This window comes from Drosophila subobscura, chromosome U (genome assembly GCF_008121235.1).
Source record: "Drosophila subobscura isolate 14011-0131.10 chromosome U, UCBerk_Dsub_1.0, whole genome shotgun sequence".
NCBI lineage: Eukaryota > Metazoa > Arthropoda > Insecta > Diptera > Drosophilidae > Drosophila > Drosophila subobscura.
Window position 1 is genome coordinate 23,554,066 of NC_048534.1, and position 13,046 is coordinate 23,567,111.

At 43.9% G+C, this 13,046-nt stretch overlaps 1 protein-coding gene across 3 annotated transcripts; it reads left to right on the forward strand.

The window, feature by feature from the left end:
* Positions 1-1,671: 1,671 nt before the first annotated feature.
* LOC117901577 (protein drumstick) lies at positions 1,672-10,385 on the forward strand. Of its 3 annotated transcripts, none has more exons than XM_034812377.1 (3): positions 1,672-1,834; positions 7,371-8,151; positions 9,849-10,385. In XM_034812377.1, exons 2-3 carry the CDS (start codon positions 7,931-7,933, stop codon positions 9,892-9,894), a joined length of 267 nt encoding a protein of 88 aa, XP_034668268.1. In that variant the 5' UTR covers positions 1,672-1,834; positions 7,371-7,930; the 3' UTR covers positions 9,895-10,385. The 3 variants fall into 3 exon arrangements, with proteins under 3 accessions (XP_034668268.1, XP_034668267.1, XP_034668269.1); XM_034812376.1 differs by lacking the exon at positions 1,672-1,834 and adding an exon at positions 2,255-2,564; XM_034812378.1 differs by lacking the exons at positions 1,672-1,834; positions 9,849-10,385 and adding exons at positions 2,256-2,564; positions 9,248-9,554.
* The last annotated feature ends 2,661 nt before the right edge of the window (positions 10,386-13,046 follow it).

Consider the following 13,046-nt stretch of genomic DNA (forward strand, 5'->3'; position numbering starts at 1 on the left):
ATGAAATTTAATACTTTTTGTGCACTGTCTGGGGCAGTGGTTAGCTCTTGGGTCGAGAGATTGTCTTCTTGGAGCTTGATTTGCTCATTGAGAAAGTTGTGGCAAGTCATTTGAAGCATTCGGGCTGGAAGGGTAGTCCATTTGAATGGGTTTGAAGGGTCTTTGAACGGATGATCGATGGGAATTCAAATGGGTTAAAAGAACATAGGAAAGACTTTTCGGATGAGTCAAAATGGAGAGAAATGTGATGAGAGGGCCTTGAGGAGTTATGTCGAATATTTCAGATGATATTTGCTGGCATTTATCTCAGACTTTTTGTGAATCAAAACAACATTAATTACCACAAATCTGGGGAGCCTTAATCATTTTTTTCATCATCCGAATGAAGTCTTCAAGTTGATTTCTCATTTTTTGTTCCCTCTTTTTGTTTTGTGGAGCGTCTTCTGTGGACGTTTCATAATTAGTTTCGCCTCCATAAGGAAGCTCCTCACAATTGTCGGAGCGTCTCCTTTTCGAGAGTCGTGATTGCCCATTTAAAATATGCAAATTTGACACAAAAACAAAAGCAAAAATGAAGCCATCAAATGGAGTTGGAGCCTCCACTGAATGCCGCCAACAGACTGCACTTAAAAATGCCCAAAAACAGAGGGACCGAGAGACAACGAGACAGACAGAGGGGGCCACAGAGATAATTTGTTAAACTTTATTGATGCTTGGATGTCGATGTCGAAAGGCGAAAACTTAATTAAAAAATTGGCCAGCAAGTCCTTTTTTTGGCGAAACACTTGATTAACAAAACAAAACAAAAATAGATGTAAAAAATTAATGAAATATTTTGTGAATGAGAGACTCCATTGAGAAATCGCTGCGAAAGAGCAAACGAGGCAAGAGGCAGAGCAAGGGGGAATCTATATCTATAGAAAGATAAAGACAAACAGACAATCTACAAAAGAGGCCACACACACGGCAAGACGCGGCAAAAGTCGAAAGGAAATGTCTCGAACAAAAAGTTTCCCACACACATGAACAAAATGGAGCTGAAAGCAGAAGAAGAACAACAGCAAAAGAGAGACAGAGAAGGAAAGGGAGTGAGAGGGAGACAGGGAGTGTAATACGGTTGCGCTGCTCTCTTGACATGCTTCAGAGCGCCGCCCAAAGCGCCACAAAATAGGACACGCCCATTTGACACTAAGCTAAGTGAAAGAAAGTTTGCCGAGAGAAAGAGAGCTGCGTGGAGAGAGAGAGAGAGAGAGAGAGAGAGAGAGAGCTTAAGCGATTCAAAGCTCTCACCTTTCTCTCATTAAGCACAGCGACTAATTGAAATGTTGCCTTACTTAAGCCTAATTAACAGTCAAATCATGTAACGCCCCAGAAAACACTCAAAATCGCAACGGAGAGGAACGTGGCAAACACTCTGACACTCTTTGCCACTCGTTTGGCACTCGCTCTTGAGCTCAATCTCGGGACAACCAATCAGCAGTCGCACTCAAAACTTGTTTTACGCTCACAGCGTTTAGGTGAGAGCGGGACAGCGCCAGTGCACACACAGTCGTGAGAGCGGGAGGCAGAGTGAGAGTGAGCAACTGAAAAAAATAAAGTAAAAAACTACAAAAAAAAGCTACAACAACCCATCAAGCCTGAAGTTTCGATCGTAACTTTGCAGTTGACTCTCGCGCACAGAAGCGTTCGGAAGTGAAATATATTTTATTAATAATATTACCGTCGAGGCAGCAGCAGAAGGTCTCTTGCCACAAAGGCTGACTATATGGTATAAGCGATCAGTGGAATATATTGTACAATATCAATAAAAAGCACGGGGAAAGCAGCTCGATAGGTAAGCGCATCGCCATTTTGTAGCTCTTAGAAGTGTAGCCATTTTGTGGCTACCGTTTTGTGACCGTTACCCCTTTTTCGAAAGAGAGCTTCCGCTCTTACGCACGCATACACCAAGGCCCGAAGAGGAGTGTGGAGCTCTCTGAGAGCCAGAGCGAGACGGCTTAAGTGTTGCGCATGCGCAGTAGCACGAAGCGTTTTTTTTGTTGTCTTCTTTTAGCCGAACCCGCTTCGGGACTACTGGTATTTTATGCTCTGACTCACTCGCTCAGACAGAGACAGAGACAGAGCGATTGTTGCTGCCGCCGCTTCTGCTTCTGCGTCGCCGCAGCAGCGACGCCAGCAGACAGCAGCAGCAGCCAGCAGCAGCAGGCAGCAGGCAGCAACAGCGTTGACTACTATTTCTTTCAGTTATTCATTCATTCATTCAACTTTGTGCCGCGCAGTGCGTAGTTCGTTCCCTCAGTCAGTCAGTTCCTTCGCGACGTACGAAAGAGATCAGCCATCAGCCATCAGCCAGCGATCTGATCTAACTATTCCCAGACAAACAGATCCATACAGACCCACATCGTTAAGTACGTGACTCGAGACCACAGAGCCCACCGGATTCCAGCAACCGTCGCGTAACTCCAGCTTCCAGCTGCCACAACCAACGCACAACATTCCACCCGTTTGGTTTCCCCAGCAGTAGCAGTCAGCATCGTCGTAACATTTCCGCTCTCTCCCATTGGGTAAGTTTTATTCTCGAATTTCAATTCCAGTAGCAATGGCGCTCGTTCGTGTTCGTTCTTGCTCTGCCTCTTGCTTGCTTTCTGCTCGCCCCTTCCTTGCCTTGCCTGGCCGCATGCCCCGTCTTCACTTCACTTGTTGCTTCGGGCTGCTACCAGTTTTACGCTCTTTCATTGGACAACCACGTAATGTGGGTGCGTGACTCTCTCTCTCGCTCGCTCTCGCTCTCTCTATGCGTGCGAGTGTGTGTGCGTGAGGGAGATAGAGCTGCTGGTCTAATGCTAATATGGCGTGCGTGTGGCAAATGGAGCTTTTTTCGGCCACTTGTCTTCCGTGTGCTTGTGTCTGTGCCTGTGTGTGAAAGTGTCGCCATTTGCCAAAATGGCGGACAGCAAATCGAACATTTCCCTATTGGATTCTATGAGATGAAACTAAAACAAACGTTGTGCAATTCGAAAGATACGATTTTTAGCAAGAATAAACGAGGAAGCGCATTTCATCATCATTGGGGACTATGATGAAATTTTATGGAAAATCTATTGGATACGTACTTATCCGTGTTGGAATAATGTCTCAGAGAATTATCTTTCATTGTAGGACAACTTTTTCTAGTAAAAAAAATATACTTTATTTTGATTAATTATCTTCCATCAGGAAGCTTCAATTTATTGACATTTTCCACAGCTTAAAATCAGAAACATTCCAAAGGTATTCATTTGAAATGGATGCAGGAAAACTCTCGTCAGTTTATGATTTATGTTTGTGCATTCATCACAGATTCATTTCAAAATCTTTTCCGCATACGTTTGAGATATATTCATATTTTCCTAGAAAAGAAAAGTGCATCGTTTCCTGATCCCATATATTTCCTATATGTATTCGAAGAACATAAAATCATTCCACCAAAAAGAAGTCATATCAAAAGCCGTCGGCAATTGGTCAAATCGAAAACCTGCCCCCTTGAAAGCTTGGCCAACAGCTGAGTCAGCATGAAGCGAGGCAAACTTCTTGTGGCTTGAAACAAGGTCTAGCCTAGAGAAGGTTAATCACAGAACGCACCAGCGAGCAAGGCGAATCATCGCCAGGAATGTCGAGCGATGATCTGTTCATCAGCAACAGCAGATTTGGCCAAATTTCCAGATGGTGAGTCATAGCTTGCTGTGCCATGAAGTTTTCGCCTTTTGTTGGATTATGAAATACCAATGAGTCGAATGGGTTAACAGATGTTGCTGCACAAGTTGCATGAATCAAGAGGGGAACTTTAGAGACTATATTTTGAAGGTATTCCTGAATAGTTGGTTCCTTTATCTTTCCATGTTTTCCCATTTCTTTCTTGACTTTTAACCTTCTGGTTTGTGGGATCTCTGCCTGTTGTGCGTGTGTGTGTGACCTCGTCTGGACCACACGCTGTGCCTCATCAATTAGAGTCTAATTAGTTAAACGATTACTGTAAACGGACATCAGCTGGCACCTAATCTTGCCTGACTTTGACCGACTGTCATATCGCCGCAGATATGAGCTGTGAGATCCATAAGAAATCAACTTTCTTTCACATTCCTTCCCGTTCGCTTTTGGCAGCAGATGAGTGAGAACCAGCGAGATGCGATCCGATCCTTCTTCCTTTTGTCTGTTTGCGGTGTGTTGTTTGGGGTCATCTTTTCTTGTGTGTTGCATGCACCTTTTGTTCTACTTGAAGTGGCACTGCCACATATCCTAATTGTTTCCACCGGCAACATATTGGTTCTGCTCTCCAACCCTCGGCTCTGTTCGGTCACCGTGTGGGTGTTTTTCCCAAGAATTTTGTGCCATTAGCACAATTAGATTCGTATCAAATGGGTTTCGGTGCCTTTTGTCGTCCCTTTATTGTCATCTCGCCCTGCGTTTTTTTTTTCTTATATTTTTTTCACTTTTAGGTTGTAATTTTTAATGGCACCTTGCCAACTCACTGTCCGCCTCCAAAAAACGAGAGAGAAAGAAGTGTTTTTTGTGAAAGGAGCACAGGAGAAGTGTGGTAATCGCTTTTGACCATGTCCCTCGGTCGGTCCTTCGACGTGTGTGTCACTTTTTGGTTATCGTTCGTACCGCTACGATTTATCTCATCTCTGGCACGGCTCTGTCGGGGTGTTAAACTGTAACTCTCTGTGTCGTTCGTGGGTTCGTGGAAGGCGCTGTTCCAGTCGCACTTACTTTGCACTTCTTCCCATCACAGATATGGAATAATCGCTCTCTCTCTCTCTCTCACTCTCTTTCTGTCGCTGTGTTGCTGTCAAGCCATTTTTATTTGGTTCTCTGGCTCTTTCCCTGCTGCAAATCTAATTTCACGCAGCATTAACGCCTTTCGCATGCCCTTCACTGGCACTGAGTCTGGCACTGAGACTCTGGGACTAACTCGGCAGGCAGAGTCAGGACCATGCTGTGTGAACCATCTCTCTGTCTCTCTCCCATCACTCTCCATCTCTCTCGCAAAGGTAGATCTCTCCGTGTGTTCACAACACTAATTATTTTCAGTGCGGATTAATGGGATTATCTTTGCGTTGGACAACAGTTTATTATACAATATTTGGGCAGTTCTCCGCTCCGATCTGTGGGTGTTCGCTCTGTGGTTCTGTGTCTCTGGCGGCTAAGCGGATTCGCAGTTGCCAAATACTAACAGTTGGAGATCGCTGCCTCGTCGTCAGCTGCTGACGGCTGAAGGTGCCAAGAAACGCCCATTGGGATCTCAGATTATTTTGGCAAGACTGTGCGATGCTTTTGCGATGATTGTTTGGATGGATTTTCGACAGATTATGCTGATCTGTTAAGTGGATCAGAAAATGGCATTTGGTTTGTGCTGAAAATAGCAATTTTTGGTTATTTTTTGGGTGTACTTTTGGAGTGAAACCTGCACTCTACACCCAACTCCCTTAACCTTCGATTTGCCTTTCCCCCTCCCTCGTTTCGTGTCATCTTCAACTACAGATAATTCCAGCATCATCTGCGACTCATCCTCATCCACCAAATGACCAAATAGAGTGCTTAACCCCCAGCCGTAACCCGTGGCTAATGGTGCTCCACTTAAGCCCACGCTGAAAGAGCCCAGAGAGGCGATGTCGAAGCCAAAGTAAAGCATAGCCAAAGTCGAAGTCAAATCCAAATCCAAATGCGAGACCAAAGCGAGGCTGGGGCAGAGCGACAGAGCGACAGAGTCAAAGAATCCATATCGAATGGATGGCCTTATGCAGGCGCCCTGTGTCGCATGATTAACGGCGTTAAAATGCCAATGTGACGCCACATTGTGTACACAAATTAACATTGGAGGAGTCGCAGAGGAGTCCCCCCAGAGACACAGACTGTGGACCGAACCGTAGACAGAGACGGAGACAGACATGACCAATGCGATCAGCGACCCAGCCATGGACCCAACCGGGGACCTGGACCTCTTCCACCAACACAGCACAAGCAGAGAGCCAGAGAGTCAGTGTTATAATTTGAATATGTTTAGTGGGCATTAATGTTATAATGACAATAACTACGTACCGTCTGCGGCCGGTGCAGCACCCGCTGTGACGTTTGGCTTTTGTTGTCAACGTTAGCTCCCCCTTAACCGAACCGAACCAAACCGAAGCGAGGCGAAGCGATCCCGAATCGGGTACCCGGGTAGCACGGGGAACCCGGCAACCCGTTCCCATACCCATACCCAAGAAGTGCTCCAGCTGCGAGCTGAAAGCACCATAACATATAAATAAATATCGAAATCGGGCCTTGCCGAGACGCTTGTCGCTACCAGTCAGCGCTGCCTTTTGTTTCGCACAGAAATTCCCGAGTCCGAACCCGAATCCCAATCCCCAAGGCAGAGACATACTAAATCTGGGAAATATATATCCCAAAAAGAACAAAAACTGCCATCCAGCGGCGCCGAAATGACAAAAATAAAATTACATAAAAAATAACAGTTGTTAACTACCGCGAGGACGCGGACGCGGAGCCTGGAATCCAAGGGATCGAGGAATCCCAAGGGAAGCGTTGGGCATAAATATTCATTCGATTTCGCAAGGCGCCAATTAAAAATAAACTTGTTACAGCGCCACCTTAATGAAGTGGCCAAGAACAGGGCGTATTTGGCAACTGTACTTGGCCATAACGCGACGGGGGAGTAGCTCCAATGGGGTGAATTATTGTTATGACTCAGTTTTGTAAAAAATGCGCGAAACAGACCAAGTGCAGTGCAGGAGGAAGTATGTTTGGATTTGATAAGTTTTTCTTCAGGATTAACCCATCGAATCTCTATCAGAATTCTTTGAAAACTGATTTATAATTAATTCAAATATGATTTCTCTATCATAGCCTCATGCTATCTAATAGTTTCAGCCACAAACATATGATTACTCTACAGCTAATTGAACAATTGTGTTTGCGGAAGTAAAATAAAGTGAAGTACAGTACAGTCCGTAACAGAGCCGAAAGGCGACACTGCACAGAGACAACAATCAATGTCGGTGTCGGTTGAAGACAAATTATTATAAGGCCCGTTGAAGGTTACCAGCCGAGACTTGGGCATGGATATGGTGTGTGATGGGGGGCATCTGTGGTGATTTGTAAATGTCAACACCGTGTTTCAGCAACGGATTTGGTTGCTGCCTGCTCGTTGCTGCTTAATGAGTCATTTTCAATTTCATGTTGCGTGAGCACCCAAGCGGACACAGACAACTTGTCGGATGGAATACACAATGCAAAACATACATATATTTTTCTCTGACTGAATTTATTGGCACATAAAAGTTGTCGCAGGCGTTGCTAACTTTATATATTTTTGTCTCTGTTTTTTTTAGGTGTTTGCCTTAAAGTGCGCCATAAACCAAAAAGTCAACAGCAGCAGCAGCAGCAGCAGTACGGCCCACCCAAAACGCCCACAACACCATAGGGAGAAATCACAGATAGAGCAGCAGCAGCAGCAGCAACAGAAAAAAAGATAGTGTCTGACGGAAGCAGCGTTGCCGCATTTCACCAGGAAAAAACCAACCAACTGGCAACACTCACCGCAATTAACGGCGTTATCTGGCGAGAGATAGCGATTAGACGAAAGAGAGTGTACACCGAGCAAAAGCTCCAACAAACAAACACAACACACGGCAACTCCCCCACTGACAGACAGACAGACAGAGAGATAGAGAGAGAGAGCGAGTGGGAACGAGCAAGTCAGTCTGTGTCAGGTCCCCCCATTTGTTGGTTGGGCGAGAGAGCGAGTCAAAGAGAGAGAGCGAGTGAGCCCAGAGCAGAGAGTGAAGTGAGGTGAGAGAGAGAGAGCAGTGAGTACTGTGAGTACACTACGCCGAAAAAGCCACCGAAAAGCACCCGAGGGAGAAGCCAGCCGCACATACCGCCCGTCAAAATGTTTGCTGTAATGCGAATCGACAACGATGACTGCCGGTCGGACTTCCGTCGCAAGATGCGTCCGAAGTGCGAGTTCATTTGCAAGTACTGCCAGCGGCGTTTCACCAAGCCATACAACCTGATGATCCACGAGCGCACCCACAAATCGCCGGAGATCACATACTCGTGCGAGGTCTGCGGCAAGTACTTCAAGCAGCGTGATAATCTTCGCCAGCACAGGTGAGTCTCAACATCCCTACTTACCCTCTGAACTGACCCCCTATTAGACATTCAATTTGCTTCCGAGTCTGGGTTGTTCCATGGGATTGTATATAAAGTGCATGGATCTTAGTTCCTTCTATTCGGTGTTGGGCACAGATAGGGCCATAGAGCTGGGTGTATTCATCATTCTAATGTACATTCTCAGATATAGGTAGACTTCCATCACATCTATTCATTGCCAGGGGGGGGGAATCCCTTTCATGGAAAAACTTTTTGCCTTAGGCAGATTATTCATTCATCAAGCTATATTGCTGGATAAAAAAAAAACCCTCAAATGGTTAGAAATTCCATGTGAAAATATTTATATTTAGAATATAGTATGGGAGAGATAGAATACCAGAGGTATTTATAGCCAGGGGAAAAACTTTGATAACGGATCGTTGTGCACAGTCAAATGGATATTGTAATCACCTTTCAATGAGCGTAATTCTCGTTAATTGAGAGAGCCTATATGTGTGCCTATATAGTATAGATTGCACAAGGGAAAACTCTCAGAGAAAATACTAAGAAAGAATACTTTGCATGACATTTGTTGAGAAAATTACCATTTTAGTACGGAAAACAGTTCAGATTCCTCTAGATAATTAGAAGAGCATATTCTGAAATAATTCAGCAATATGTTTACCATACTTGGGCATTTTTTTATGGGAAACTTGAACCCCTAAACCCACACACAAATTTCTCACACAAATGCTTCCAATCGGAAATACCAATTTGGTAGAGCTCTAATCTATCAATTCGATAAATAATTGAGGACATAAGCCATCAAATTTCCGGACAAAAGCTCTCGTATTGGACAAAAAGCTTACACGTACACATATACACCCCACACACACCCACAAAAGCACACCCACACAAACGCACACCTAACCAACCATAAAAGAACCGCAATCGCAATCCCATTTCGGGGGCAAACAGAACCTCCGAATCGCTTTGTTAATATATCATTTATATTGTAATTTGTTTCTCTTCACCGAATTATCGCACGACCTTCTGCCACATCACGAAATATTCTCTATATTTTTCTCGTTTTCTCTCTCTCTTCTATTTGTAGATGTAGTCAGTGTGTTTGGCGATAAGCTATAATACCATATATATACATACAATATATATATAAATATATATAAAAAAAACCACACACACAGAGCAATATATAAAGTAAAACTGATATCTAAGCACCGCAGCACCAACAACAGCACGCAATATCACAGCTATATCTTATATATACAATAAACTACAATAAATCCATTTGAATGGGATCTGAACAGCAAGCAAAGCAAAACGAAGCAACAGCCGCCAATGCAAATGCAACAGCTACAACAAGCACACACACACCACCGCCTTCTTCATGCACCACTCAATAAAAAATACAAGCAAAAAATAAAAAATGTTAAGAATAAGTCCAACAGCCACAACATCGTGTACTATAATGAATGAATGGATGGCTAGATCGGGTGTTGGTTTTATCTACTATTTCGATTTTTTTGGTTTCTTTGGTCTCTTCAATGCACTTGCCACGCCCCCCCATCCATCAACAAACAAAAACATTCACAAAATGTTGCGCAGGCGCAGCACCACCAACAGCAACAATAGCAGCAGCACCAACAACAACAAAAGAACAGAAGCAACAAAATTCTCTTGAAAATATTTCGCAGAAATCTACACAAGGACACCTGTGGGCGTGGTGGCTATGGGAGGTAGAAGAAACCACTAAAGGAATCGGTGGAACATTTATTCCTAGCAACAATAACCGATAGAGCTTTCGCTTAAGCAACATTAAACACACAATATAATCACTCGATCCAGCAGTATTCGGGGACGATCCAACACAACCCCCAAAGGATCCGTCAACCCAGCAGGATATTCCTATACAGCATCATTAACCGCTAGAGCAACAATAACCGAAACAGCAAACCGGAAGGAAGCAACATTTAACCGCCACCAACATGTTGCCAGAATCACTCTTCAGTGGGGCTCACATTGCCAGCGAAAGTGCAATTAAGCTTGAGCTTCTTGCGCTTTCCATACTAACGGTAACGAAAGCCACACACAGTGCAACATTTAGACATAGAAAGAAACATCAGCTGCAATTATCTTGCCTTAAAAATTTAACATTTACCCCCTGCCCCCCTCCCTATATATGTATGAATAATGAAATTAATTAAAATTTAATAATAATACTACAAAAGACACCCACACACACACAGACACATGCCCTAAATGATAATTATTTTTATTTTAAAATCAAAAATGAAAATAAAACACGTTGAAAATGTATTACATAAAATTAATAATAATATTAATCATAAACCATAAACAAAAACATTATCAAATAAACACTACGATATGCGATTGTTTTGTTTAAGTTTAAATTTTAAAAGAATAAAAACTGAGAAAAAATTTGCTAAAAAAAAACACAAAACAAAACAAAAAAATTTATACAAAAAATTACCCCGAAATTGTTTTTGTTCTTTTTTATTTCTTTTTATAAGTGCCCGGCAATAAGATTGTACATGTTTTTCCGCTATTTATACAATTTAAATATACCTACTATATAAAGCAAATAAAATAATTAGAAAGTGCAGACAGTGTAAAATTCTAGAAATTTTCTGTTTTATTTCCCAATAAATCAGCTAAAAAATAAACGCAATTAATGTACTTATATGCATAGAGAGAGACAGCAAAACAATAAGTTAATACATAAACATATTTATACAATTAAAAGACAACAAAAAAAGCCTTAAATTATGTGTTTTTCTATGACTTAATAAGTGGGCAATAAGCTTGATGGGTCAGAGATCAGGTTTCTCTTCGCATGGGAACTCACTCTCTTTTGCTTATGAGTCCCGACTCTCATTTAAGATGATTGCAATGCCTCTGCCCAAGGTGGTTTACCGTAAGGTAACGAATGCCCACAAACCAAAGCTATGATGAAGAGCTTTACTGCCAAAGCATCACCTTAACTACTAGGCACCATGCCTCTGCCTGCATAAGCTGAACTTCTTTTATTTCATTGCTTCTCCTCTTCTCTTTATTCTTATCGCCGCTCTGCTTTTGCATGTGCAATGGGTTGATGTTGTTTTTGCATATATGGAAGCAAGCTCCTTTTGAGGGGTGGGAGAATCATAAGCTGAAGCAGGTAGTGGCTGGCTCTCTTCTCTCTGTTGTGCATTTACAGCTAATTGTTGGTTTTGTAATACGAGGTGGAATTAATTTGATGCGCAGTTGAGTGATGGTAGAGAAACTACAGTGCGCACTAGACAAAGTGAACTGCATATAAGGGGAATATTTGCATGTGCTCTGGCGATGAGTAAATGATGATCTTGGATGAGTAAAAACCACCATTTCACATGTTGTTGGGTTTCACCTTATGTGGGTGTATTCATTGTGTGTTTAGGATATGTCTCTACCCCACGAGTGTTTACTGTGCGGGATGCGATAATCAATTCATTTGCTCAGCATTTAGGGGAACTGCTGGCGAGGGTATTTACCAACAATTAAGTACACTATTTAGAACAACTGTTCCTTTGTCGGCTCGCACATTGATTCGTGGTGAGCGAGCGCAATTGGTAAACAGAAAGAAAAAGGAGGTACAAATACAGAGAGCAAGAGATAGAGAGTGAGAACTTCACGTGAGAGATCATAAATCACTCGGTTCGGGGCAGCGTTCGTCCCGTGCATGACTCAAGTCCGAAGCGTCGTCCCCCTTGCTGGCTTGCTGCGTTCGTGTTAATTAAATATTGACTATGTTTTGATAAGCCGTAACATTGCCCGGGTAGCAGCACCAGCAGGAGTAAGAGAAGGAGAAGGAGGACCCTCTCTGAGGTTCATTTTCCACAAATTTAAATGTTAGCGCGTCTCACGGCAGGATCCCAAAACAGAGAGCCCAGAACCCACTTCGACTTGGCTATAATGAAAGCGTTTCCAAATGCGAAACGAATGCCAGAGCAGCTACTGTGGCGAGTGTGTCCCAGGATGTGGATTGTGGATGTGGCTGCTGGCATATCTTCTGTATTCTGTATGTAGGCTGTGGCCATATAGATCTGCATGTGGTCGCCTTTTGAGGCACGTGTGGTTTTCCAGTTAACCGCTGCCGTTGGTTTTTGGCCTGCTGCTGCTTATGGCATTAACCTAAACTGTTTCCACCTTCCACCAAAAGGACGACATCCACGCAGTTTGACTTCGGCCAAGACTTCGACTTCGACTCCGACTCTGACTCCGACTCCCAGTCCAGCGACGACGCACAAATCCGACCTGAAGGAGGCGGCCCGCTGTGTGCGCCGCGCCGTCACCCGCTGCTTTTGTTGGCCGCACATTGGCTTAGGATCTGCGGATCGTCGATGGCAGCCGATCGCCAAGACTCTATTGCACTCCAGGCCAGGGGGCGTACCACTCACTGCCCACCCACTGCACCCACTCGCTGCTGAAAGACTCCGTCCACGCGGACTTATCAATTGCGGCCATCTTACCGCTGGACCGACCACGGACTGATTCAACACTTCGGTAGCCCAATCATCATTCCGCCTTCGGGAAGGTGACAACTTTTATGGTTGGGTTTTTTCCTCTGCGCTGAAAATGCAGATGCAGATTTCTCATCTGATTCATCAACAACAGCAGTTGCCACATCAAAACTGAGTCGCCTCACGCGCCTTGACTCATCCAAATTTCTTTCTAAGCCACGCAAAAGGCATAAATCTCACCAAATCTACGAGATATTTGGCAACAGGTTCCAGCCTCCTCCTCATCATCAGAGGAATGATCAACTTCAAGGTGCGCTGAAGCCGCAGAACAGCCGCAGGTTGAGACTCGCTCTGGAACCCCAGTGGAACCTCGGGAACCCGCTAAGCGACAAT